General features: G+C 66.6%; 1 protein-coding gene and 2 long non-coding RNA genes across 5 annotated transcripts; 2 read left to right on the top strand and 1 right to left on the bottom strand.

Annotated features, from left to right (window-relative positions):
• The first annotated feature begins 716 nt into the window (after positions 1-716).
• On the top strand, positions 717-6052 carry LOC139029619 (uncharacterized). The gene is made up of 2 exons (XR_002317066.2): positions 717-1022; positions 5618-6052. It is a non-coding gene; the product is annotated as an uncharacterized lncRNA (long non-coding RNA).
• A 5327-nt stretch (positions 6053-11379) lies between these two features.
• LOC139032971 (uncharacterized) lies at positions 11380-13070 on the bottom strand. The gene is made up of 2 exons (XR_011485588.1): positions 12421-13070; positions 11380-12170 (listed from the first exon to the last, which is right to left on the bottom strand). It is a non-coding gene; the product is annotated as an uncharacterized lncRNA (long non-coding RNA).
• Positions 12687-26173, top strand: FRMD1 (FERM domain containing 1). 3 transcript variants are annotated; one of them, XM_070461344.1, is made up of 13 exons: positions 12687-12954; positions 13138-13253; positions 18069-18159; positions 18815-18894; positions 19180-19262; positions 20039-20225; positions 20626-20781; positions 21029-21094; positions 21213-21281; positions 21869-22043; positions 22379-22690; positions 23907-23989; positions 24246-26173. In XM_070461344.1, the coding sequence occupies exons 2-13, from the start codon at positions 13185-13187 to the stop codon at positions 24447-24449; spliced, it is 1575 nt and encodes a 524-aa protein (XP_070317445.1). In that variant the 5' UTR covers positions 12687-12954; positions 13138-13184; the 3' UTR covers positions 24450-26173. The 3 variants fall into 3 exon arrangements, with proteins under 3 accessions (XP_070317445.1, XP_070317444.1, XP_070317446.1); XM_070461343.1 differs by having other exon boundaries at positions 13141-13253; XM_070461345.1 differs by lacking the exons at positions 12687-12954; positions 13138-13253 and adding an exon at positions 16574-17540.
• The last annotated feature ends 1141 nt before the right edge of the window (positions 26174-27314 follow it).

Below are 27314 nucleotides of genomic sequence, written 5' to 3' on the forward strand. Positions count from 1 at the left end.
CACCCCGGGAAGTCCAAATCTTCACCCCAGCGGTTGGCTTGCATGTGGCCCTGAGGCTGAACAACCACGAGGTGCCAGCCACTTCTCCCGGTGTTCCGGTTTCAACAGCAAACAGAACTACTTCCCCTGGTGGAGCTTACACTCTAACTGGGGGACTCATGAGAGTAAGTAACTGAAATACTAGAAGCCGACTCTAGAAGCTGTTCAGAGAAGCGAGGCTGGGACCTGGTGACGTTGGGGTTCCGGGTGCGCACTCGCAGAGCCCTCACCTGCTTCTCTCCGGATCACGACCCCCGCCTCCTTCCTGCGGGCCCCAGCGCGGTGCCCAGAGCACGGAGCCACGCGCATCGGCCGGCGGGCGGCACCCGGCCTCGCGCGTCCCCCGAGGGAGCTCCCCGCATCTCCTCCGCGCGGCTCCGCGCTCTCCGCCGCGCCTCCAGTACCAGCCGAGGGCAGGCGGGACCGTTCCACTGCGTCCCCCAGTGGACCTGGGCCCGTGAGACCCCCGCTGAGGGGCACCAAGGACCTGGCGACCCCGCGCAGCTGCAACCCTGGGAAAGGGCAGCAACCGCGACGGTGCGAGCCCTGGACTGGGCAACCTCAGGAAGTTGGGCGGAGTGGGCCGGCGAGGGCGGGGCCGGCGGGGCCGGCGGAGGAGAAGGCGGGCGGAGCGGGGGGCGCCGGCCCCTCCCCCGGGGTCGCCCCCAACCGCCGCCTCCGCGGGTTCCACCCGGACCGCAGCCCAGCGGCGGCCAAGTTCACACTGTCGCCAGAATCCGGACCTGGACTCCCGCCCCGACCCTCAGCCCCCCGACCCGGACCCAGATCCAGACCCGGACCCGGACCCCGACTCGGATACTGACCCGGACCCCGACCCGGACCCGGACCCTGACCCCCACCCGGACCCCGACCCGGACCCAGACCCGAACCCGAACCCTGACCCGGATCCGGACCCTGACCCCCACCCGGACCCCGACCCGGACCCGTGAGCCCTGCCTGGACCCGGACTCCCATCTCCGCAGGTGAGCATGTCAGAGCGCGAGAGGCGCCCCTTCCTGCGTCCCGGCCTGGACCTGGCCGATGGCTGTTGCCTGCGCCGCGACTAGCTGGGTCCAGAGCTGAAGCCTCGGCACCGCCCCGGGCCTGCTGTAGAGGCGGGTCGGGCCGGCTCGCTGTGGAGACCGGGTCGGGCCGGGCCTGCTGCGGGGACCGGGTTGGTCTGGCTCTGCTGTGAGGACCAGGTCGGGCCAGCTCCGCGCACAGCAGTCTGTGCGCTGCCTGCCCATCCTTCCTTCGGGAAGAGCCCCGGCCCCCGCCCTCCACTTCCTCCCATCTCCTCTCAGCACGGCCTCTGCTAGGCCCCCTGTACCCCGGCCCCCACCCTCCATCCAGGGGTGGCCTGAAATGCAGGTTTTCTGAGCCTGCTCCCAAGGGCTAGACTCTGAAAGGGCCGTCCTGCAGGACTGGTATCCAGGTTCTAGGCAGAGTTCCTGTCTCTTGTTGCCCCAGAAGCGTCTAGAGGGAAACGCGGGGTGTGGAGTGCCTGCAGATCAGGAGGCTGGGTGGTCCTGGAGGTTTGTGCGTGGGTGCTGGGGGCTGGCAGTGAGCACGTCTACAGAAGGACTCTGGCAGCAAGTCGCCAAGCAGAGGGCCGGCCGGGGCCTCTCTCCTTCAGCCCCGGGAAGAGGCAGAGGGCTGGCAGGCTCTGTGGGGTGGGGGTGAGGTGAGCACGGGCGTACACGAGGTGGTCTGGGCTCCGGGCCAGTGTCCCTGCTTCCTGCCAGGTCTCCTTGAAAACAGAAGGGGTTTTCTAGGACACTGTCAGCAGGGAGCTGGGCCCTGACATGGCCCTGCATCCCCATTTCTGTGGGACCTTGGTCACGCTGCCTCCATTAAAATGTGCCTGGAAACAAAGTGTACCCCGCACCCCTCCACCCAATCCTGGCGGGGGAGGGACGTGCCGGGCCTGTCCCCCCAGAAGTAGGCAGAGGGAAAGCGCCCGCAGGAAGGCCCCACCCAGGCAGACAGATGGTCTCACCTGGCGGGTGGCTGTGGGGGTCAGCTGCTTGTTGACAAGAGGAGGCTCCCCCGGTCGCCTCTGCTTACCGTGGCCCCATCCGGATCCTTCCTCCTGGATTTCCAAGGGTTTTCCCAAGCAGAGGATCCTGGTGACACAGGACGCAGAGGCCCCGGCCTCCCGCTGACCCGGGTGTGGTTAGGCAGAGCAGGGGCCTGGGGTTGGCGTTCTGATGCCCCCGTCCATGGCCTGGGCTGGGCCCGGCGGCCGCGGGGCTGGGGGCAGCGGGTGTGGTGCGGCTCTTCCAGGAGCTGCTGTCATCCTTGCTCATCCTCCTGAGCGCCGGTCCAGCACCATTCCCTTCAGGGGATGAGAGAGGTGAGCCTGACCTCCAGGAGACCCTCGGCCCCCAAGACCTGGAAGACGGGCCCCTGGGACCTCAGTGTGCTTTGCAGTAAGACAAGGCAGGTGGCGGCCTGCCGGCTGCTTCTGATGGCAGGGCCTGGTCGCCCATCACCTGACCCCAGCCCCAGGGTAGCCAGGACTGGTCTGCCCCACAGTGACTGCTGGCACCCTGCCCTCCTCCCAGCAGGGCCTTTCTTCTCGAAGCAGTAACTGCCCAGGAGCTTAAGTCAGCCGGACCTTGCTGCGCCGTTCTGCTCTCAACAAGGGTGGGCTGAGCACCGGCAGTGCGGACAAGGGGCAGGCCTGTGTCCCCCAGGCCTCGGCCACCCGACCCCCAGGGGCCGCTTGTGCGTAGTCGTGGGCGTGGCTGGGGCTGCCCCCCTGGCAGAGGGCTGACCCTGGGCTTGGGCTGGCAGACCTGCTCCTGGCCGGTCTGTTTCAGCCTCAGTTTTTTCAGGAAAGTGGTTGGTTTGGAAAAGTACAAGAACTGGCCTCCCCAGAGTCACTGGCTTCCTCAAAGTGTGGTGTGTCCTTGGCACGCCGACCAGGCACTTTGTTTGACAGGACCTCTGCCGGGTGTGCAACGTGGCTGGATTATGAGGGGGTGGTCGGGTCTCTGCTCTCACAGGCGGGACCTGAGGACGTTCCAGGGCGCGTGTCACTCAGGAGAGGGGCAAGGTCACCTAATCCTCCCCTCCTCCCGTCCTTAGAGCCGGCACCAACCTGGGCCAGAGGGCGGGCGGCAGGCGGGACGTCTCTGACTCTGGGAGCCTGGCATCTCCCTGCCCTTCTGGGCTCTGGGCTCGCCCCAGTCCCTCTCCCTTGGGCTCCGCCCCCTCCCTTGGGCTCCGCCCCCTCCCCTCTGGGCTCCGCCCCCTCCCCTGGGCTCCGCCCCCTCCACGTCCCTCCCCCTCTGGGCTCTGCCCCGTCCCCTGGGCTCCGCCCCCTCCACGTCCCTCCCCTCTGGGCTCCGCCCCCTCCACTGGGCTCCGCCCCCTCCACGTCCCTCCCCTCTGGGCTCTGCCCCGTCCCCCCTCCCTCCCCCAGGCTGGGCCCCCATCCCCAGGTCTGCGCCCTTAGGCTCGGCCCCTCCCCTGTCTTGCAACCCCCACCGGGCGCTGCGGCCCGCGCTCCACGCCCTCCTGGTCTCCTGCTGGGAGGCCCTGGGGGACTGGCGGAGGCGGGGTTGTTCCGTGAGGCAGTCAGTGAGCAAGCGGGAGGGCGAGCGTGACCGTCACAACACAGACGGGTGGCCGACGGGGAGGAGAGCCGGGCGCCCAGCGCCTGGTCCAGCACTGCAGGGACCGCAGCCCTGGAGTCGCACACGGCCCGGAAACGGCCGTGGGGTCCCGCTCACTGCCCTGCCATGGAGCACCCCAGGACCCCAACTGCCTTCCCAGGGGCCCTTAGAGGGACACGCGGTGGCCGCGGCCGGCGTCCCCTCTGGACTGGCCTCGTGGGCACTGGCATCACCAAGGGGGCTGTTCTTGGGGTTATTTCACTCGATAATGTAAGGAGAGGGAAGGAGCAGAGGTATGCAGGGTGCCCGTGGGCACTGGGCCCCCAGGTCCAGCTGTCGGGACACGGAGAGCAGGACCGAGACAGTAACTGACCGCCAGGCACACACGGGAGGAGGCCGAGTCTCTGTAAGGACGCGCCCCCACGCGCCTGCGCGGTGCCGCGCCCCCACGCCTCGGGGACCCTGCCCCCGGCTGTTTCCTCCTCCCCAGGCCTCCGCCTGGAGATGTCCTGGAGGTACCGCCCTCCGGACCCAGCGGCCGGGGGAAGGGGCTGCGGCAGGTGAACGGCACAGTGGATGTTGACAGTCGGTCCTTTCTTTGAGGGGGTCTCGCGGGGTGCACACCTTGCGCCAGGAATGGGGTGAGCGGACGACGCTCTGATGAAGGAAGCCACGGGTAGCTGGTGACGTTGCAGCTTGTTTTCCGCCCCCCAGAGAGTGACATGGCCCCTTGGGCCTCACGCGTGTGCACCGAGCAGCTGGGCCCAGGGCCTGTGCAGCAGTGGGGCACGGACCTGTGCAGGGAGCGTGGGGCGCTAGCCAGGAGACCGGGCCGGACACGGGAGACAGAGTCTGGGACACGATCGAGCTGCAGTATCTGCGGGGCACAGGGTCGGGACCAGGGTGACCGGCTGCTGGAGGCCAGTGGACAGTGGGAAGGACCGTGGGAAGGGCTGGGGCCCGAGGTAGCGTGTCCCAGGCCAAGGGGACGGTGCTGGGCAAGGCGCAGAGGTGGGGGCCCCGAGGTGGGGTCCCGGTAGAATTCTGGGTGAGGAGGAACTGGGCCGGAGAGAGGGAGGGTGAGGTGAGGGAGACGCAGTCAGGGTTAGAGGCCCGGGGGTCGGGGGGCAGGGGGTGTTAGGAGGGTTTGCTTGGAAGTGACTCCTCATCCATTCTCAGACGTCCGGGGCGCAGTGAGGAGGAAGGGATGTCAGGGAGCAGCCGCTCTGATGGCCCAAGTGGAGGGAGGCACAGGTTGGGGCGGCGGGAGCTGAGTCAGCGAGACTCCCTGGGGAGGGCGGACTGGTGGGGGGAGAGAGCAGGGGGAAGCCCAAGAGGGGAGGAGGGGGGGGTCTGCTCCCTGGACCAGGGGGCTCTGGGCCCAGGACGAAGGAGGGGAGCCCCCCACACCCGCTACCTTAACCAGAGGGGCTCTGGGCCCAGGAGGAAGCAGGGCAGCACCCCCCCCCTGCCCCTTCCCCTGGACCAGGGGGCTCTGGGCCCCAGAAGGAAGAAGGGAGGAGGGCAGGCACTCCCTCCTCGGAGGCTGTCTGGGGAGAGGCGTCCTCTCCCTCCAGGGGCCTGGTCTTTCCTGGCCTTCACCTCCTAGAGGGCAGCCCGCCCGCGCCGTGGGGGGTCATCGGCTTTACCTAAGGCCAACTGATCATGGCATCTGAGAATCCCGTCACAGCAACACCCCGCGCCCGGTGGGTGGGCCAGCCAGGAGGACACACAGGGCCTGGTGGCCACGGGGCCATGTGTGGTCCTGAGCTGGGCACAGTCCTGTCGGCCCCTGCAGGGTGCTGGGGCCCAGGGTCCCCGGGCGGCCGGCTAACGTTCATGACTGGGTCCCGATGAGGTTCCCGCCGCCCCCAGTGCATGCCCACAGATCGGGAACAGCGATGGGGGAGCCGCGCTCACCACCACTGACCACACTTTGCTTGGTTGGTTCGCAGTCTCGGGAGTTTGCTGGGTGAGACTTGGACCTGCTCGTACACGGAGGGCTCGGAGAGGCGCGGACGGCAGGCGCGGTTGATAAGCGAGGGCCTCAAATACTGCGCTCGCCGTGGGCAGCACCAGGCCGGACTGGCCCACCGCCCAGGTCTCACGTTCACACAGAGGCCGTAAAGGACTCCACTGAGGTCACGTCCCGGCCGTCTCTGCCCCGCGGAGCTGCCTCAAGGCCACCTCCCTAATATGGTCGCGGGTGTGTGGACAGTGGGCAGAGGCCGCGTTCCGAGGACAGGGGCATGGACGGTCTGGGTCCAGCCGGTGGTCAGCCGGCAGTCGCGCCCTCCACCACGGGAGGCCCGCTGGAGGCCTTGCACTCCCTAGCGGCCCACACATGTGTGCGTGACCCGGATCATGGAATAAAGAATGTTCTTCCAAGGGCCATGACTGACAGGCTGGTACAGCCCTGGGGGTCGCCAGGCAGGGCCAGGCTGGGACTCGAGGGAGGGGGCCCCTCCCAGTAACCTTGCAGGTCCTTGTGGTGGATGCAAAATAAACGGTAATGAGGACCCTTTGGAAGAGGTCACAGCCCCCTCCAGGATTCCTGCCTGGAGAATCCCATGGACAGAGGAGCCTGGTGGGCTACAGTCCACGGAGTCACAAAGAGCTGGACACGACTGAAGCTACAGCATGCGTGCATGCACAGAGACCTTTGCGGTGGCCCCCGTGTAGGAAGCCCCTGCTTCCCCGGGAGGTACCCCGCTGTGGGGGTGAGCTTCCTGCTCCGTGGAGCTTGGGCCCTGAACCCTCTCCTGCCTGGGGGCCTCTGTGTCCTGGGCTGACCCTCAGATTGGCTCTGGAACGAGCGTGTCAGGATAGAAGCCCCGGTGTCCACCGTGTAGGCAGAGCGCTCATGGGCGGCACACACCCCAGCACGTCGGGGCGCCCCCCTCCCCGGCGCCACCATCACTGGAGGAGGAAGCCAGGAAGGAAGGACGCTTTACAGGGTCTATTTCAGGGCTTTGGAAGCTCTGGCAGGAGTTCCTCCAGGAAGCCTGGGAACCTTGAAGGCAATGGCCACTCCCCCTCCCCCAGGGATGCTGCCCCCCAGTCCCCGCCTCGGGCTCCACACAGTGTCAGGCCTGCCCCGTGGGGTCCAGGTAAGCACGCCGGGCCCACCGGCCAGTCGGGAGGCGTCACCTAGCTCACCAGAGGCTCCTGCCAGCAAGTGGGGGGCGACCTGGTGTGTGGAGTGTCCCACGCTGAACAAGGGGCCCTGGGGTCACCGCACACAACCCAGGGACAGCAGCCTCATTTAACGCCACCCGCCCCCCAGAGGGGCCCGTCTGTGGAGTCCACCCGCACCAGGACTTGGCTTCCCCAGTGAAGAAGCAGAAAGCACTGGAACTTCGGCCATCCGGGCAGCGGCGGCCGTTCCCAGAGGCTCCTCACGAGGCCGGGTCCAGGTGACTCCGTGGTCTCTGCTCCCAGCGCACGCGGTCAGCAGGACCCCGACACCTCGTGGCCTCTGCTGTGCCTGCTCCAGAGAGACCCGCGAGCCCGCTGGCGGGCCTGCGAAGCGGCTCTGAGTCCCCGTGGTTCGTGTGTCTCGTGTACTGCTGTGACCTCCAGCAAGTGGAAGCCGTGGGTCGGTCCAGGAAGTCCAAGCCACCTTGTAAAAGTCAGCAAACCGTAAACTCGGAAGGATGCTGGTCGGGGTCTACGGTGACATCTGCTTGGGGCATGGTCAAGTGTAACGCTGAGTGCGTTGGTCCAGCGCCTTTGACAGGGCTTCTCTTCAGTCGGGAGAAGGGGACACGGGGGATGACCAGTGGCCATGACCTTGAGTCCTGGAGGGCACACACGCAAAGGTCCAGGGGCGGAGAACAGACCAGGCTGGCCCTCGGAGGGGCTCGAAGGCCAAGGACCCTGCTTCTCCTCGGCGGGAGGTGGGAGCCATTCTCGGCTAGAGTGTGTGATCCGCCCCATTTCAGCAAGATCTCAGGGCTGAGGTGTCGAGAGTCCTGGGGTGGGGGAGCTGAGAGAGGAGGATCTAGGAGCCCCCCTAGTCCACATTGGAGGAGAGGGGTGTGGACCGGGAGGTGGAGGTGGGGGCGTGGCCTGAAGGTGAAGCCGTGGAGAAACACCCCTGGCGACCCCCAAGGCTGCTGTCCTGGGCGCAGAGCAGGAGGGGCAGGGCGCCCAGGCGGAGGGGGCGGAGGGGGAGAAGGGGGCGGGAGGGGGCTGAGGGGAGGGTCTCGTCTTGTTTCCCAGTGATCTGGATGGCCTTGCGGGCTCCCCAGACGCCTCCGGAGCAGATTAAGGAAAGGGCCCGCCAGGCGTGGGGACGGCTAGTCTCTCCTCCCCGGCGGGCACTGCGTGTCCCGCAACTTCCCTTCTTCGCTGAGACCCTCGCACTGGTTTCAGGGCAGAGTCCTGCTTTCAGATGAGCAGGCCCACAGTGGCCGGCTTTGCCCTCAGCTCTGCGCAGTCCGCGTGGGACTCCTGAAGGCCTCACGGGACCCGAGAGCAGGGGCCGCGCCTGCCCGGCACTGCTGAGAAGTGTCCTCCAGCGCGCAGACCGTTCAGAAGCAGCAAAAATCCGTGCTATGCCCGTCTGCTTTGCGTTCACCCAGCAGAGTGAACCGCACGCCCCTCCCCCCCCCTCTGCCCCACACCCACTGGGTCACTTAGCCCAGGACCTGCGGGGCCTCAGGGACCCAGGGACCCCTCCCCACTCTCTTGCAGCCAGCGGCCAGTCTGGGTTTGAACCAGGGCCCAGGCACCAGCTCCGCGCCCAGCGCAGCCTCCGAGACCAGACAAAGGCCCCAGCGTGAGGCCCTGGCACCTGGCAGCCTTTTGCCAAAACCCAGGGCACTCTGTGCTGAGGGCAGGGGGCCCCACCGGGGGCAAGGGCTTACTCCGGAGAGCTGGGCGGTGCCTCCAGCCAGAGAGAGGCATCCAGCCAGCAGACACAGGTGCATTGTTTGTTCGGATAACTCGCCTATGGAAGCACTGAGCTTTGCTAATCTTCACTGACCTTCCCTGTGTCCCGGACGGTAAAGAGTTTGCCTGCAATGCAGGAGACACAGGTTCGATCCCTGGGTCGGGAAGATCTCCTGGAGAAGGGAATGGCGACCCACTCCAGTATTCTTGCCTGGAGAATCCCATGGACAGAGGAGCCTGGTGGGCTGCAGTCTGTGGGGTCGCGAAGAGTCGGACACGACTGAGCAACGACCACCACTACTAAGCCTCGCTAAACGCAGAAGGCAGGCGCTTGCACAGCAGAGGGTGTGCCAAACGCCCACAGATCGTGGGCTGGGCTGATCTGCTCCCAAAGCCCCTGCCCCCACCCCCACCCCCGGCTCCACGCAGTTTGGGCAAGGTTGAGCAAACTGCCGTCCGTGCACAGCTGGCTTCTTTCTCTGAGCGGGGAGGGTGGGGTCATCGTGGCTCTAAATCACGGTCCTGGCCAGGTCAGCAGAGAGGAGGCTGCCGGAGGGAATTCTAAGAATCTGCTCTCCCGGCTGAAGGGCAGCTGGAGCCACGGGTGGGCCCGGCCACCACCCAGTAATAACCGCTGACTCGTATCCTTTCGGGCACCTTCCTCCTCCTGGCCTGCGTTGCCCCAAGGAGGGCTGGGGGCTGACGCGGGGCAATCCCAGGGGTCCTCCGCTATCCTCACCGGGCTGGTGAGGGTTACTTGGGGGTGGGGGGGGGGGTGGCTGGAGCAGTTGTAGGCCTGAGCACGCCCCGGTTGGCCCCCCACCCCCCAAGTGACAGCCTCACGCTTGGGACAAGCCCCGGCCCCTGCCGTCTGCCGGACCTCATCCCCACTGTGGGGACAAGGGTGTCCCTGCCCCCACCTGTCGTGGAGTGAGGGGCCAGTCAGCGTGGCTCAGCCTGCTCCCCCGGGGACCCCCAGCCCTGCCATCCTTCAGGGCAGTTCTAGCGGACCCCAAATCCTGCCTTCTGCTGCCCCCGTGCTGTGGCCCCTCCCCGAGTCCCAGCTCGCGGGTCCCACAGCTGTGCTCTGGTTCACCGTTTAAACTCCTGCCCCAGAGGGCGCCAGGCCCTTTCCAGGGGGGAGACCCCACAAGATGGGGGGACAAGGACAGTGTTCCTGCCCCTCGTGACGTGACCCCAGGAGAGCCGACACGGGGTGGGGAGGTCCTGAGAGCCTCGGGGACCCCCCTGCTGTCCTGGCCCCCAGCGCCCCCAGCTCCGCCTTTCGCAGCCTCAGGGGGTCGGGCTGATGTGGGGGGGAGTAATTGAGAGCCTCGGGGAACACCCCCCTGCTGTCCTGGCCCCCAAGGCCCCATTCTCAGCCTCAGGGGGTCAGGCTTTGGGTTGCCACCCTGTTTCCCACATCAGCCCCCTGGTCCACGCCTGCCGCACTCACGCCAAGCCGGGAGTGAGACGGGAAGTGTGGGTGGGTGTGCAAGGGCTGCTCAAGGGACAGTGGCCAGGATGTGGGGTGGGCCAGGACCATCCAGGCCCCAGGACCGCCTTCCGGAAGCAGCACAGCTAGGCTGAGTGGGGAAGGGGTGGGGAGAAGGTGGGCTGGGCAGGGGGCTGTGGGAGGGGGCAGCAAGGGGCAGTGATCACGCCCAGAGGCCCCGTCCTGGAAGTGGACCCAGGCCCTCTTTGGGGGTGACCTCGCCCTGACCTCAGGGGCCCCGCCCGTCAAGGGTCGGTTGGTCCCTCAGCCAGGAGGGCGAGGCTGTGACCCGGGCGCCGCCTCTCAGGTCACCTCTGCCCCCTGCCGACCCCGTGTCCCCATTTTCTCTGCCCTCCTTTCCGGGCCCCCACTCCTGAGAGCTGTGTGGACTGGAAAAGGCAAGTGCCCCCCTAATGGGCCCTAGACCCAGGAGCTCTGTCACCCAGCCCAGCCGGGGAGGGCCCAGGAGTGGGACCAACCAGGACTGGGTCCCTTCACTGGCGGCTGCTCCTGGACTGGCTGGCGGGACCGGGCAGGAGCTGTGGGGGCCGGACAGGTTACTGGGGTGGCGGGGGCAGCGGTCCCTGGCGCCTCATCACCTGGCCAGGGCTGCCGGGGGTCCTCAGTTCCTGGCGGGGGCGCATCAGGGAGGCCCCAGCACTCTGCACAGCCCCCTCCCAGCAGCAGTGAGACCCCTGTGCTTCCCCCCAGGCTGAGTCTGCCGCTCGGGATTCGGAGCCGCCCTGGACATGCCATGAGAGCAAGCACGCGTCCCTGAGTTCAGCGGGGTCTGCAGTGCGGCCTCAGAGGCGCTGGAGCAGGGACCTCTCTGCATCAGGCTCCCCATGGATGAAGCCAGCAAGCCGCGCTGCCTCTGGCCAGCTGCCCCTCCAGGAAGAGTGGGAATGAAGAAGCACCTTAAGAAGTAGAAGCAGAGCTGTAAGGAGCGCCGTGAGAAGGGCGGCAGGGGCTGCACCGGGTCCTCACTGGACACGGGGCGGGCCAGGCGAGTGACACGGCACGCACACGCTCACTCTGTCACACTTGCGCACACAGGGCATGCGCACGCACACTGTCAGGCAGAGTCACGTCAGGGCATGCACATGCTCACTGTCAGGCATACATCTGGGCGTGCACACACACACTCTGTCACACTCACGCACACAGGGCATGCACACGCACACTTCAGGCACACTCACATCAGGGCACGCACACGCTCACTCTGTCACACTCACGCACACAGGGCACACACAGGCACACACACCTGCTAGAAGCGGCTTTCCTGGCAGACAATTGCATTGTATTCTGTGCCTTCTATGGAATGACTGTGGTTTTCTACTATTGTATAGGGTATTTTAACGGCATTGTTGAGGTACAATTTACATGTTAAAAATACATTCAAATGAACAATAGAGTGAATTGGTAAATGCACAACCGTGCCCCCACCGCCTGACCGCGGCACGTCGCCCACCTGTGGTCGCCTCCAGCCGGGCAGCACGGACCTGCTTTCTGCCTCCGGTGTGGCCTCTAGCATGTGTCATGGACTCATGTAAATCGTGTTCTCCGCTTGGCATGATTTTTTGACATTTGTCCACAAACCAGTAGTTTGTTCCTACTTACTGCTGAATGGTTTTCCCGCGTCGTTCTGTGAAACCTGTACTTTTTGGGCCTGTGTTTTGGAAGCTTTATTTCTGAAACACTCTTGGCAGGCCCATCTCGAGGTAGAGGACAAAGAGCAGGATCCAGAACCTGGGGCAGAGCCCCTGGGCTGTGCTCATGAGCTGCCCGGTGGGGGCTGATGTCCATTCCTGGCGCCTTCCCTGGGAGAAACCCCACTTCTGCGCCCCTGCCTGCACCCCCAGGGTCCCTGTGTGTGCGCATGCGTGGCTGCCCCTGCTTGGACACTCGTGGAAAGGGGCCGTGCCCACGTCCATCCTTCCTCATGGCAGGACGGTCTGTGGCTCACAGGGCATCGCAGGCAGTGAGTCGGGCAGCCAGGCACAGGTGCAGGGGTCAGGGGTTAGTATCCGCTTCCCGGCTCTTCAGCCGTTGGAAGAATCCTCAAGTCACAGGTTAAAGGGACACGCACATCTCGGAGGAGAGCAGGGCTGCTGACCCTGGAGACAAAGGGCGGCAGGCTGTTCAGAGTCCCCGTGACCCCCCAGCGAGGGGCAGACAGAGCCCAGAAGGGCTTTGCACGTCCCCACCCATGGCCCAGGCCTTCCAACACCGGTGGGGCCGGATGTAAGGACAGCGGGAACCGAGTTTCCCGGGGCTGGCCAGCCGCCCTCCCGGGGCCTCGTGTCTGTGCCCTGGAAGCCTCCCCCAGTCCCTCTCAGAGGCGGCAGCTCAGGGCCCCCAGCTCACCTGGGGACGGACACCCGGGGTGCGGGCGAAGGCAGGGATGGGAATCACCTGCGGGCCGGGCCGTCCCATTCCCCCGCGCTCTCCTAGCAGCTGGGAGGTCAGGAGGTCCGCTCACCAGGGGCCCCTGGCCAGCAGGGGGCAGGGACCCCGGCCTGATGGGCCAGGGCAACCTTCGGGGAGACCTTGTCTGGGGACTGGCCTCGCTACCTCTGGGCTCACCTCCCTCCAGGTGTGAGAGGAGGCAGGGAGCCATGGGGACCCGGGGCGCCTCTCCAGCCCCTCCAGCTTCCCCGTGGGGCCTGGGTCTGCGGTCCACACGGGGCCTTGGGGCCACGCTCAGTCCCCGATCTGGAGGAGGAGGTGGGCCGCTGGGGAGAGGGGTCAGGCGGGAGCAGGGTGGAGCCAGCCGGCGTGTTTATTTGCATTCCAGACATCGCGGCTACTTAGGAGCCTGGACCTTGTCCTGGCCCCAGTGCCAGCGTTTTTCCCAGCCAGGAGCTCACAGGGCACCCATCCCCGGAAGCCGGCAGCTGGGTGAGTCTGGGTGCGGCACCCCGCCTGCAGCCGGACGACAGAAGACGGCCCCATGTGTGGGGACACACGGCCCCGTCCCCCTGGGGACACACAGCCCCATCCCTCTGGTGACACGCAGCCCCTGTCCCTTTGGGGATACACCGGCTGCCAGCCCTTCCCCACCCTGACAAGTCCTTCCTGCAGTAGCAGACGGAAGGCCCCGGTCCCGAGAACCGTGTGCAGCCGGCGGGATGACTGCGGAGCTCCGGGACGTGCTGGTGCTGCTGCCTACACGGGAACGGCTGCGGCTGTCCGTGGGGGTGAGCGTGGAGGGGAGCAGGGCCTGGGGATGGGAGGCCGTGGGGTGAGCGTGGAGGGGAGCAGGGCCTGGGGACGGGGTCCTGGGGTGAGCGTGGAGGGGAGCAGGGCCTGGGGATGGGAGGCCGTGGGGTGAGCGTGGAGGGGAGCAGGGCCTGGGGACGGGGTCCTGGGGTGAGCGTGGAGGGGAGCAGGGCCTGGGGATGGGAGGCCGTGGGGTGAGCGTGGAGGGGAGCAGGGCCTGGGGACGGGGTCCTGGGGTGAGCATGGAGGGGAGCAGGGCCTGGGGATGGGAGGCCGTGGGGTGAGCATGGAGGGGAGCAGGGCCTGGGGACGGGGTCCTGGGGTGAGCATGGAGGGGAGCAGGGCCTGGGGACGGGGTCCTGGGGTGAGCGTGGAGGGGAGCAGGGCCTGGGGACGGGGGGCCATGGGGTGAGCATGGAGGGGAGCAGGGCCTGGGGACGGGGGGCCGTGGGGTGAGCATGGAGGGGAGCAGGGCCTGGGGACGGGGTCCTGGGGTGAGCATGGAGGGGAGCAGGGCCTGGGGACGGGGTCCTGGGGTGAGCATGGAGAGGAGCAGGGCCTGGGGTCAGCAGGGGCGGTGGGGTGAGCGGTGAGAGTCAGGCCTCTCCCGCCTTGTCTGTGGGTGACCGTGAGGTCCTGCCCCGGGGAGCAGACCGCGGTCGTCTTCCCAAGAAGGGGAGAAGTTGCGTTTTCGCAGCAGGTGTCCTCCCCAGACCCCAGACCTCCGTGATGCTCAGAGCAGATGCCGTCACGCAGCCCCAGGTCCTTCCTCCCCTTGACCCTTCGCGGTCCACTTCCGGCGTCCGCCCGAGTGGCCAGGTTCCCCCGCCCAGGTCTCCGCGAGTCTTCGGGGAGGGGTCTCACACAGAGCCGCCTGCAGCCCCGCCTCCCGCACAGTCCCCGCCCTCCACTGCGCCGGACACAGGCTCGGGCTGGACCCTGGAGGCCCCGCCCTCCCTGCGAAGGGCCGCCCCTCGGTGCTGGGCCGGGGCGCGGGGCGGGGCTTCACTGGACGCCGTCCTGGGCTCACAACGGCTCAGGTCGTCCTCGCAGGAGCGGTGTGGACCGTCAGTTACGAACGCCTGGCCCCGCTCAGCAGGCACGGGGCGGGGGCACCGGGCGGAGGCTCTGAGGCAGCGAGCGACCCGCGGGCTCCCGGCTCGCTTCCCCACGGCCTGCCCCAGGCCCCGGCCACCCCAGGGACGCTCCTCAGGCATCCTCCGGGCCCCTGCGGGCGGCCAGCACCGGGGGCGCGCAGGTGGGACCCTGCTTGCTCCGCCCTCCCTGGAAGGGGCTCCTGGAACACACGAGGGACCAGAGCCCGCCCCCCAGCGCCCCGACAGGCCGGCCCGGGGAGCTGCTGGGGTGCGGGGCGCGTGGGGCCTGGCCTGAGGACGAACAGCGTGGGCACATACTGGGCAGGTCGGCAGGGCAGACTCAGAGCCCGCCCGCGGGGCCTCCGGCGTCCAGCCTGGCCCTCGGCACTCAGGGGCGGCTAGGGGGTCAGTGACGGGCGGTTCCAGCCGGGACCTCGTCGTGGCTGCGGTCGGGGACGGGGTCTCCCACTGGCCCGGGTGCTGAGCGGAAGTGACGCGCCTTCAGGTTCTTCTGTGCCTGGGGCTCTGGCCCTCAGGGCGTCCGCTCTCCCGGGGGTCTGAGCTGCAGGCTCCTCTGGCCCATCCCCTCTTCGCTGTGCGGCCCAGGGCGGCCCCTTCCGCACTGCCCGGAGCCCTGATGTGGCGGGCTCTGCCCCCTCCCTTCACCCTCCCCACGCGCAGCCTGAGGGCCCTCACCCCCGTTGGCCTTACTCCCCAGAGGGGGAAACTCGAGGCCCAGGGCTGGGGGGAGCTGGGACCCCAGCTGGGGCTGCAGCCTGAGCCCTGTCCCGGAGCTTGTGTGCGATCTCGCTGCTGCAGGCGTGGCTGCCCCTGCCCGCAGGGGTGGGAGTGGAGGCATGGGGGAACGAGGGTGCTCCGGAGGCCCCATGGGGCTGGGGTGCTGGGAAGGGGGAGGCAGCCCTCACCTGGCCCATGACTGGAGCGATTCTGATGACCATCCCCAACTGTCATCAGGAGGGGACAGGACCCCCAACAGGAGGAAGCTCCTGTTTCTGCATCTCCTTCCTGGGAACGTGGGGTGGAGGGGGCCTGGGGGGATGGGGGCCCAGGAAGCTGCCATCCACAGGACGTCTCGCGTGCTCAGCTGTCACGGATGCTCAGGCCCCATCCGAGGAGGAAAGACTCTGTCTCTCTGTCCTTATTGCTCCCCTCATGGGCCTGTCTTAGTTGAGTTCAGAGATGCAGAGAAGCACCTAGAAAGCTGGCTGTTCCCTGAGGGGGTGTCCTCATTGGAGGGGTTTTGGTGTTGGTGGTGTTCAGTCGCTCAGTCGTGTCCGACTCTTTGTGACCCCATGAACCGCAGCATGCCAGGCCTCCCTGTCCATCACCAACTCCTGGAGTCCATCCAAACCCACATCCATTGAGTCGGTGATGCCATCCAACCATCTCATCCTCTGTCATCCCCTTCTCCTCCTGCCCCCAGTCTTTCCCAGCATCAGGGTCTTTTCAAACAAGTCAGCTCTTCGCATCAGGTGGCCAAAGTATTGGAGTTTCAGCTTCAGCATCAGTCTTTCCAATGAACATCCAGGACTGACTGCCTTTAGGATTAACTGGTTGGATCTCCTTGCAGTCGAAGGGGCTCTCAAGAGTCTTCTCCAACACCACAGTTCAAAAGCATCAATTCTTCGGCACTCAGTTTTCTTTAGAGTCCAACGCTCACATCCATACATGACCACTGGAAAAACCATAGCTTTGACTAGATGGACCTTAGTCGTTAAAACGATGTCTCTGCTTTTTAATACACTGTCTAGGTTTGTCATAGCTTTACTTCCAAGGAGCAAGCATCTTTGAATTTCATGGCTGCAGTCACCATCTGCAGTGATTTTGGAGCCCAAGAAAATAAAGTCTGACACTGTTTCCACTGTTTCCCCATCTGTCTGCCATGAGGTGAAGGCAGTAAAGGGTAGCTGTGGTTTGTGAAAAAGCAGAACTTACCGTGGGAGGGGCCTAGTGAAGAGCCGGCTCCCTGAGGGCTGCCCTTGGGACCGGCCGGGAGGGACCGCAGTGCCCCAAGGCTTCTCTGCTCAGGGACGTTCTTCTGGTTTGGAGCCGAGGCCCCAAGCCCTTGTCCCCATCCAGCGAGCTGGTCGTGGGTCTTCAGGGGGTTCACTGTGTCCTGAGAGCTGCTGCAGGCCGTAGGGAGGGGGCAGCAGGAGGACTTGGGGGAGGTGGGAGGGAGGTGCTGGGTGTGGGCCCTGCCCACGTGAGGGCCTCAATTCCCGAGTCAGGGCCGTGTGTCTCCCTGCACTTTCCAAGTCTTGCTCCCTGGCTCTGCAGGGACCCTCCAGGGCGGGTTCCCTGGAGGATGCACGGCCAGAAGGCAGGTGAGCCCGTGGATGCAGACACGGAACTCAGTTGTGACGGGTCCCACAGGGCGGCCTCCTGCAGGCTCCCCACCTGGCCTCGCAACTTGGGGCCAGCTTAGTTCCAGGCGTGTGCACGCCAGGCTGAGCGCACGGGCAGACCCCGTGTTTACCTGCACCGCGGCTTCACACCGAGCGTCAGGAGACGATGGCTGGGAAGACCCAGATGGTGAGTCACCGTCATGGCAGGCTGAGGGGCCGACCCTCAACAAGTCAGGCTGGACCCCCAGGAACTGACCAGTGAGCAGCGGGACGCCCCTCTGACTGAAGACGGTTAGGCGCCCTGGTGACAGACCGTCCCGAAGTCCCAGGAGCCACGGCCTCCCCAGGAAGCCTGCAGCAGTGTCCTCGGACGCCCCGGGCCAGGCCCCATGCTCAGCACCCAGGGCCACTTCGCTCCAGCCCCACGGCAGCCCGGGGTGAATGGGTCCACCACCTGTGGCCTCCTCAGCCAGCCTCCCACACATGGACTCAGCCCCGCACGGGAGCTTCCGTCTGTCGGCCCAACCACCAGCCCAGGATACGCAGAGGACGGAGGCCCAGAGGCATCCAGGAGACGTGTTGGCCACGGGGAACAGCACCCAGGTGCCCCAAAATCAAGGCCTTGAGCTCTGTCCAATCAACAAAGCAGGAAAATGCTGACATTCGTGAGACCACTGGAAATTTAATCTTGGGGGATGTTTGGTATAACGGACTTTTTAGGAAGACTGAAGCATTTTTGGACAATGGAAAGCAGAGTGGCTAACAGTTGAGCGAGCGCACGCCCTCCTCTGGGCACACGCAGGTGAAAGGGCTGCTTGGGCTCTGACCACGCAGGGTGGACACACACCCAGGACAGGCCGCGCAGAGCTGGGAGGGGCCGGAAGGCGGCAGGGCTGGGGGCTCGGCCTGGGCCCTGGAACCCGGTGGGATGGCCTGGAGCAGGAGTGGGACATGGGGAGTCACAGACCCGCCCCCACATGACCGGCTCCTTTTAGGGGTGCCCAGATCCCAGCCCCACTTCCAGGAGTGGCCTGGCGATGTTGGCTTCAGGTGGGGAGGCGTGGGGGGCACCCAGCCTCTGTCCCTGGAAGGACAGGCTCTCTCTGGAGCCGGCACCCCCTCCCTCTTTCACAGGAGCCCCACTGCAGGGAGGGACGCCTTGTCATCAGCCCGGGAGCCTCCAGGGACCCTGCGCGCTGACCCCGCTGGTTGGGGAGCCCGCCGAGCCAGGCCCCTGCCTGCCAGCTCTGCTCGGTGGAGCCCCTCCTCCTCACCCCTCTCGCGGGCACTGCCCTGTGCTGTGCCCTGAGCGCCTCCTGCCCCCTCACAGGTGCAGGCCACGGGGCGCGAGCTCTTCCAGCAGGTGTGTGACCTGACCGGCATCAGAGAAGCCCACTTCTTTGGCCTCAGCGTGGTCAGAAGTAAGCAAGCATCGCCTGGTGACCCCGGGACCCCGGCCCCTTCCCAGGGCAGGGGTGGGGGGTGCTAGGGGCAGATGATCCCAGGCCTCTGCCTGGTGCCCCCCTGTGCCATGTTCCAGGGGCATGGGGCGATTCCTCCTCACCACATCAGAGCACACATGTGCTCTCATGGGCACAGACACATGCACACTCGCACACGCACATGCACACTCAGACACACACATACTCAAGTATCCATACACATATGATCATACTCATGCAGACTGTCTCACATGCTTACATGCTTACACATTCACACCCTGCACCACGCACACACTCACACTCACATTATACTCACATGTACACACTCACATGTGTTCACACACTCACACTGGTGCACACAGGCACACACACACTCGCACACTCACATGCACACTCAGACACACACATACTCAAGTATCTACATGCACACACATATCACACACACGCTGTCTCACATGTTTACATGCTTACACATTCACACCCTGCACCACGCACACACTCACACTCACATTATACTTACATGCACATACTCTCATGCACACAGTCACTCACACGTGTTTAACGCTCACACTGGTGCACACACACACTCTCACAGTCCCAGCACGCTGTGCTCAGGCCCTGCCTCTCTCTGTAGACAACGAGCACGTCTTCATGGATCTGGAGCAGAAGCTCGGCAAATACTTCTCCAAGGACTGGAAGAGAGAGACTCGCGGAGTAAGTCAGCGCGCCGGGCCGGAGGCCGGGCTGCTGGCCCTCAGGCGGCCCCATCCCCCGGGTTGAGGCATGGAGCCGGCCCTGAGGGTGCAGGCGAGTGCCCCAAGTGTTCTGGATGCTTTGCTTTCACTTCTAACAAAGAGACAGAAGCCACGAGCCGCCCGCAGGACGCACATGGGCTCAGGCTGGTCTGCGGGGATGGGGGTGGTGGCTCCGTCCGGCGCCCCAGGCAGCGGTCAGCCCCCACCCCAAGGCCTCACTGTGGCCTGCGCTCCACGCTTCCAGCCCCAGGGCGGCGGCAGGCCAGGCGCCCCCTTCGTGACCTTCCTCGGGGTGCAATACTACGTGGAAAACGGAAGGCTCATCAGGTAGGAGCTCGCTGCTGTCACACCTTCCCAGAAGGTGATGAGCTGTCAGGATGCCGCTGAGGCTGGAGGGGAGGGTGGGGGGCAGCCGACCTTCCCAATCAGAGGCGTGTGAGGACCGGGGGTACAAACAAGTGCATTTCAAGGGCAGGCATTTTTATGCCCTGGGGTGGGGCTTTTCCCTGGCGGGGGGCGGGGGGGGGTAGGGCCTGAGGGTTCCTGTGCAAGTGGGGGCCCGCCCTCCTGCTGGTGCCCTGCCCTGCAGGCTCCTCCTGAGCCCCTGGGCTGTGTTCCCGAGAGAACCCCTCAGAGCCTGTGTGGGGTAGCAGGGGCCCTGGAACCGGGCCTGGGAGTGAGCAGGGCCTGGGTCCAGGAACCACTGCCAGCAGGTGAGCTGGGCCCCCACAAGCCTGCCCAGTTGTGTAAGGTTCTGGAAAAGTCTCAGGGGGCGAACAGGCAGGTTGGGGGGAGGGAGGGTGGCCCTTTGCCATGGGGCCAGTCGCTCCAGTGGTGTTAGGTGTGGACTTGGCCCTGGGTACCCTGCCCCCCGCAGGGCGGGCAGTGAGCAGAAGAAAGGGACCCACCCCGGGGTGTGGGCGGCTGCAAACCGGGTTGGCCGGCTGGGCCCTGGGCCCTGCTCACCTGGCTTCACAGGAGCCGCACGCCCACCTGTGCCTGCCCCGCCGCCAGGCCCCGAGGGCCTGGGGGTGACCAGTCGGGGTCCAGGAGGCCGGGGGACGCGGGGACGGCCCCTGAGCCCGGCCGCCGGCCGCCCGCAGGGACCGCGCAGCCCGGCACCTGTACTATCGCCACCTGAAGGAGCGCGTGCTGCGCTCGCAGTGCGTCCATCGCGAGGAGGCCTACTTCCTGCTGGCCGCCTACGGGCTGCAGGCCGACCTGGGCAACCACCGCTGGGCGGCGCACACCGGCTGCTACTTCCAGCCGCAGGCCTACTTCCCGCAGTGGGTGAGGGTTTCTCTCCCTCCCGGGGGCGGGGTCCGGGGGTGAGTGGGGGTGAAGGGCAGGGGAGTGGGTGGGGGGCGGAGCCGGGGGAAGTCCACGGTGGGGGAGGGTGGGGCATCCACAGCGGGGCGGAGTCCATGGGGAGCGGGGTCCACGGAGCGGGGGCGCGGTGGCAAGTTCACGGGGGTGGGAGGGACGGGGTGGGGAAATCACCTGGGGGGAGAAGCGAGGGGGGTCCATCGGGGAGCTTGGGGGGAGTCCACGTGGGCAAGGGTGTCCACAGGGGGCGGGGGGCGGGGGGCGGAGTGGGAGGAGTCCAGGGGGGCAGAGCCCACTGGGGGCCGCCAGGGTCCACCGGAGAGGGTCGGGCTCAGGCTGGATCAGGCGGCGGCTCCCCCTGCAGATCATCGCCAAGAGGGGCAGCGCCTACGTCCTCAGACACGCGCCCGCCCTGCACCTCGAGCAGCGCGGCCTGAGCCCCCGGGAGGCCGAGCTGCGCTTCATCCGGGAGGCCTGCCGGCTGGAGGACGTGCCAGTGCACTTCTTCAGGCTCTACAAGGTCCCTGCGGGATGGGGAGGCGGGGGCACGCCTCCAGGGCCAGGACCAGCTGAGCCACCTGGGCCCACCAGGATGGGGAGGGGGAGTGTCCCCACGGCCATCCCAGGACCGCGACCCTGGCCCAGACCAGAGGGGAAGTGGGAGGAGGCCTGGGGACCCTCCTCAGCCCGCAGACTCCCCAATCCACCAGTGAGGGTCAGTGAGGAGGTGCACGGGCCTAGACCTCACCAACATCATGACCCTTTAGGATAAGAAGGAGGACCAACCTACCGTCATCCTGGGCCTGACGCTCAGAGGGGTGCAGGTCTTCCAGGTGACTGCAGGGGTCCTTCACCACCCCCACCCCCGCCCCCAGCGCCCCTTCTGCCCCGCCCCACCCCCAGCTGGCCTTGCCCCTCCCCTGGCTGACTGTGGACATGGCTGTCTTGCAGGAGGTGAACCGCACCCCACAACTTCTCTATGACTTCCCCTGGCCCCACGTTGAGAAGCTGGCCTTTCTGGTGCGTGTCCGAGGGGGTCAAGGTTAGGGGGTGGGCCTCTGCCCCCAGGGGAGCCTGGTAGACGCTTGTCCTGCAGGGCATTGACCAGCCCGCCATCGACCATGAGTGCAGGCCCAGCACCCAGCATCTGGGGGGTCAGGCCACGGAGACGCCCCCGCCCTGGAGGCGCCCTCCTGTGCGGCCAGCTGCCTGGTTCTCCTCACCAGGAGAGCTTCTGACTCCTGGGTGGAGACAATAAAGGGGTCGGGCGGTGGGGGAGCACGGAAACCCTGCACCTCAGACTCTACTTCCAGGCCTCACGGCTGGGCCTGGCACCCTGCGGGGGGCGGAGGGTGGGCACTGGGCGCGGGCTGGCCATCGGCTCCTTCTCTGGCCTCAGGCGCCCCACACGCCGTGGGCCCAGGGGTCCAGAAGCCCCCAGCCCAGCACAGAGGGCCCCACATTACAGCCACTCTCAGGCCCCCACCCCCAGCCAGGCGAAATCAGACGGTGAGACAGATCCGGGAGGGAGCCTCCCAGCCCCAGGCCTGGCGATGCCGCCGTCTGGTTTCCTCGTGAAGTCACAGCCGGGGCTCCTCTCTGTTCAGGGCGAGAAGTTCGAGCTCTGGCCCCACGGGCAGCCCGCAGCCCGCAGGCTCGTGTACCGCACGGGCTGCGCCTGGCGCTCCCGCCACCTGCTGCGCTTGCTCCGCACCAGCCACCAGCTGCACCTGGGCCTGCAGCAGGCGCGCCAGCAGCTGCAGCAGCTCGAGGAGGCGGAAGGTGGGCGCCATCCCTGCCCGGCCCGCAGGAGCTGCGCGCGAGCATACGAGCATGCGTTGTGTGCATGTGCCTGTGTGCGTGCGCCCAGGCTGAGACGCGATAGCCCCTGGGGCAGAGAGGACGAGGTCGGATGACAGCTTCCGCCTGGGGCCGGGCAGCGACAGTGGACACGGGGGCCCTGGTCTGGGTGGCACTTCCTTCCCCCCACCGCATCTCCAGGGAGGCCATGGTTCACAGGGCCTGGCAGCAGGCCGGCCCCCAGGGCATCCCCGCAGTGTGCGGCCCCTCCACCCCCCCCCGCGCTGTTCTCACGGCCGCCGCCCCTCCCCACACAGAAAAGCAGTGCTACCGGGAGTCCTATGTCAGCGATGCGCGGGACGCCGAGCAGGACACGGAGCCGGCAGGCAAAGGGGACCGCGTGGGGGCAGGCGGGCGCCCCCCGAGTCTCTGCTCGCGCCTCTCAGCTGGCAGCCGCTGCAACTCCTTCTCACTGGGCTTCGACGTCAACCCCCAGCGCACGGGGCCCACGGAGCCGGAGGAGATGTCGGTGGATGAGCCCGAAGGGGTTGCGGGGCTCCCTGCAGAGGAGCCCCCCAGCAGCCCGAGCAGCAGCCGGAGCAGCCCTGGCACAGTCGACAGCGGCAGAGGTGGGCGCGCGGGGGACACCTGGGATCAGGGGACGCGGAGCCTGCCGCCTGGCTAGACTCCGGCTGAGCCGCTGGGGGCACCGCTGGGGGCCAGGGCATGCGTGACCCTGGCTCCTGGACACTTGGTCACACGGGAGTCCCTGCACCAGGGGGCAGACGGCGAGGGTCAGGGAGGGCCGGGCCCCCTGCGGACACGGCGGGTGGCGGCCCGTCGGCCCCCTGCAGCCGGTCCCTCGTAGGGAGACGGCCCGGCTGGCATCCTCGTTAAAGGCCCCACCGCAGGAAGGAGCTCCGCCAGCTTCCTCTTGCTGCCCCCAGGGTTAGCAGAAGTCACGTGACAGGAGGCCACTGATTGTACTCGGCCGCTTGAGGGAGTTCCAGGACCAAGCGCCCACCCAGCTTAGCGTGGCTCCTGGTCCTCGGAGATGCTTCCGCAGTAGGTCTGGGAGTGGGGGGCCCTGAAGGGGTCACCCCAGGAAGGTTACACAGACTCTGCTAATCCTTGGGCGTCTGTAGCACCTTGGAGAGTGGATGTAAGCCTCAGGGCCCAGCCACCCAGGTCCACCTAGAGTCACCCAAGGTTAGGCAGGGCACCCAGCATCACCCAAGGCCTCCCAGAGTCACTCAGGTCATGTAGGGTCACTGAGCATGATTCAGGAGCGCCCGGGGTCACCCGGGGTCACACAGCAGGTTTGCATCAAGCCATCCTATCCACTCTACCTTCTGAGTGTCTGGTCCTCCGGTAAAGGACAGACTGGCCTCCATCCCCGAGGCGTTGTCCAAACGTGAGGTCTGCGATCCAGCATGAGCAGTAATGTCAGCAATAGTAATAATGTCTGCATCTTCCTGGACGTCAGAACTTGGACGACCTCAGCGGCCAGTGTGGAAGGATGGGCAGCGGGAACTGGCAGGCGGGCGCGGGGGTCGGGGGGTTCCTGGAGGACCATCTGAGGGGAGGAGCCCAGGTCGCCCACAGAAACCATCGCTTCTTGAAGGGGCTCTCACCCCTCGCGTGGGGGGGCCGCAGGTGGCCTGCAGGCGGGGGTCTGAGGTCACAGCCTGCCACTCTGCGACCCCAGGCCCCAGGAGGAGTAGGGGGTGTGGAGCCACAGATGTGCCCAGTCTCATCTTCAAGGTGGGTCCCAGGGGTGGGCCCCCCTCTGCTGGGAGCAGAGGGCTGTCCCCAGGCCCTGCTCACACCCCCTTCCCCCCTCAGCCTCCCCGCAGCAGCCGCTGGCTGTGGTGCAGGTCACACTGGTCAGCATGAGGGCCCCGAGCGCTGAGGCCACCCTGCACCAGGTAGGTCCCCCCTTGGGCTGGGCAGCCAGCTCTCTCCCTCCTCTCCCATCAGGCCAGGGGCCCCCCAGAGAGCCCACTGGAGACTTGGTTCGCAGTGGGGGGTGGGTGAGGTTTTGGGGGACAAGGCAGGTGGGGGACTGAGAGCTTGGCCTGGAGTAGGGGGTCTTCCTGGCTGCGTGCGTGAGTTAAGGGGGGCGGGAAGGGGAACAGAGCCGGACTGAGACAGGGGGCAGCTCCTCGTCATCTCTGCCTGCAGATCCTGGAGCCCAAGGCGGCAGCTGGACACGTGGACCAGCATAGCCGAAGCCTGGACCACACGCACCCCAAGCCCGCCCCGCGCCCAGCACCCCGTGCCCGTGCCCTTGGCCGAGCGCTGGACCCCGGGCTGAGGAGGTCCGTGAACTCCCTGTCCCCCAGCCGGCTCCAGAAGGACCAGCTCCCAGAGGAGTTTGTGGTGTAGACGTCCCCAGGGGCTGCTTCACCACCGCAGGGCTCGGTCCACGCCATCCGCTCCACCTGCTTGGGTCTCTGTCCCTGCAGTGCAGCTCCATCCATTCAAGTCTCCGCCCGCCCCCCCCCCGCCCCCGCTCAGTCCCTCTGTCTATCCGAGCCGGCCCCCCAAGGCCCCCACCTCCCTGGCCTTCACCTGCGGAGGTGTGGGCCAGCTCTGACGGCCAGGCCTGGAGGTGCTCAGCAGGCCTCACCTGCCCCGCTGTGGGGACCACGGCCACTCTGAGCGCCTTCCACCCGTGCCTCCAGGAGGCAGAAGCCAAAGTTTGGGGTTCCGGTCCGCACTCAGTGGGGTGTGGGCTGACTCCAACCTGCAGGGAAGGGTCTTAGCCAGCTTCCTGGGAGCCTGGAGCTCAGGGTCACTGTCGTGGTCGCTGCACTGGCCACAGGCTCTCCAGACCACCCTGTCCACAGTGCCTCCCACTCACAGTCCTGGGCCCGCTGGACAGAGGCCCCTGGGGGAGGCATGAGCCCAGCTGCATCTCCCCAGACCCCCGGAGGACCCCACCCTGTCCGCCGTGTATACACAGGAGGCACCGGGCCTGGAAATGCGGGGCTGCATGGACACTCGTCCCGGAGAGCTCGTGAATCTGGCGACAGGAAGCAGGAGGGGCAGGCTCAGCCACGGTCCCCTCTGAGGGCACGGAAGTAATGTTCCAGAAGGAAACCCTGAGCATCCTCCTTTCGCGTCACAAGTCAGGCTCTGAAGGAGGTCCCTCCCCATCTCCAGCCCCAGTGTCCATCTGGCCTCAGGCTGTCTGGATGTCAGGCAGCCCTGGTCTCTGGTCAGGTCAGCACCGGTCATCACCACCCCCGGGCCATTTGTGGCCACCGCCCCCTCTCTGCATCAGGAGGCCAGACGGGAGGTGGGGGGAGATGGGGCGAGACCTCCCCTCAAGCTTCACCACCTCTCCACTTGGCATCCACTGGCAGCTGAACGGCTGAGTGGAGTCTCACAGGGATTTCTGGAAAGCACTCTAAGAGACTTTGACCCTGGCTGGAGGCTGCCCTGTGGGTGACTGAGAGGCAGCCGAGGCCCAGCGTCCTGCTCGGGGTTGGGCCCGCCGGGTGAGGGGCGCCAGGGAGGTGGGCCGCAGGTGTTCTGTCTCCCGCTAGAGTCAGGGCGGCTGCCCCCGGGCAGAGGCATGGCCCCCACCATCCCACCCGGAGGGCCCTGCGTGCATGGGCCCTTCTCGAAGCCGTCCACCTGGAGGCCAGTGCAGAGGGGCTGGGCTGGGCCTGGCTGGGGCAGGGACCGGTCTCTGTTCTCCCTGACGTTCTGGTGCACGTCTCACCTGCCTCCTGACTGAAGATGGGCCCCTGCCTCCCTTCCAGAGGCTCTGGGGGGCCGCTCTGGACAGGTGGGACTCCACGGGCAATGCCAGCCTGAGGCAGGTGACAGGCCCCTGGGTGCGGGCTGTATGGCTTAACCCACTGCATGTCCTCCGCCCTCTTTGCGTGGTTGCACTGACCTGTGTGGTTCTGGGCACTGTGCCCGGGATGGCACCGTCCCCCCGGTTCTGCCTGTCTGTGAGGAACCACACAGGGACAGACGGAGCCTGAGCCCAGGGGGCAGAGGGTGCAGCCCAGTCTTAACTGGGCCTCTGGGTCCTTTCTGTGAAAGGAGTCTTGTTTGTGCACACACTGGGCGCAAATAAAGAGCTGGATGCCGGCCCGTGTCTGCACCTGGACAGCCCGTGCTGGGTGGGCAGGCAGGCGCAGTCACTGGTGCCCAGTTGCCCTGGTGAAGGTTCCTGGGCTTCACCCCGTGGGGAACCAACTCTGCATGGCCTGAGGAGCTTGTCAGGAAGGCCAGCCCCGCCATTGGAGCTCACGTTGATCTGTTTCCTTTTTTGAAGTGTGACAAGAAAGCCGCCCTCACCTGTGGTCTGGGGTTGCTGAAGGGGCCGGCAGGCAGGATGGCCTGGGCCAGTCAGGGCGGCCTCTCCCCTAGGCGGGGGTCCCCCATGAGGTCAGGTGTGGCCCCAGGGAGGTGGCACACGGGGGCAGCCCTCCCAGCGCGCAGCGCGGTCAGCACCAGGGTCCACCCATCAGTCCTGGGAGCAGGGGGTGCCCATACGTCCGTCTGGGCTCCCGCAAAGAGGGCTCCCGAGGCCACCCAGCCTGTGGCCACATGAGCAGGCGGCGAGGATAGTGAGGCGAGGGTCTGGAGGACGGGGCAGAGCACCCGGAACCCTCAGATGGGCGCATCCCTGGTTCCCTGCGAATTCCCGAGGTCACATCTGCCCCGATCCAGAGTCCACGATGATCTTTTTTCCTTTAAAGGAGATTGTGGGAGCGAGCCCAGCCCGATGAACTGCTTCGCTGTCGTGCAGAGCTGAGCGTCAGGTTGGGGCCAGGACCCACACACACCCCTAGGCGTGCCCGTGTGTGCACACGAACGCAGGCATACGTGATGAGTGGACACGGCGCAGAGGAGGGACGTCCCCTTAGAGCTCCCGCCCCAGCGCGTGGAGTGGGGCGGCCAGCACAGAGCACGGTGGCCCTGGGGGCGGGGCTGCCTGCGGAGGGGGCGTGTCTAAGCAAAGAGGCGGGGCTCGGGGCGGAGCCTGTTGGGAGAGGCTGCTGTGGGCCTTGGAGACAGGGCTGCCTGCAGAGGCGGCGTGTTTGGAAGGAGAGGGTGTGTCTGGGCGGAGGGGGCGTGTCTGGGTGGAGGAGGTGGGGCCCGGGGCGGGGCTTGTTGGGGGAGGTATACTGTGGCTCTGGGGGGCGGGGCTTCCCAGCCCTCGGAGGGGCGTGTCTGGGTGGAGTGGGCGTGTCTGGCCGAGGGGGCGTGCCCGGGGCGTGGCCTGTT

This window comes from Odocoileus virginianus, chromosome 34 (genome assembly GCF_023699985.2).
Source record: "Odocoileus virginianus isolate 20LAN1187 ecotype Illinois chromosome 34, Ovbor_1.2, whole genome shotgun sequence".
Lineage (NCBI taxonomy): Eukaryota > Metazoa > Chordata > Mammalia > Artiodactyla > Cervidae > Odocoileus > Odocoileus virginianus.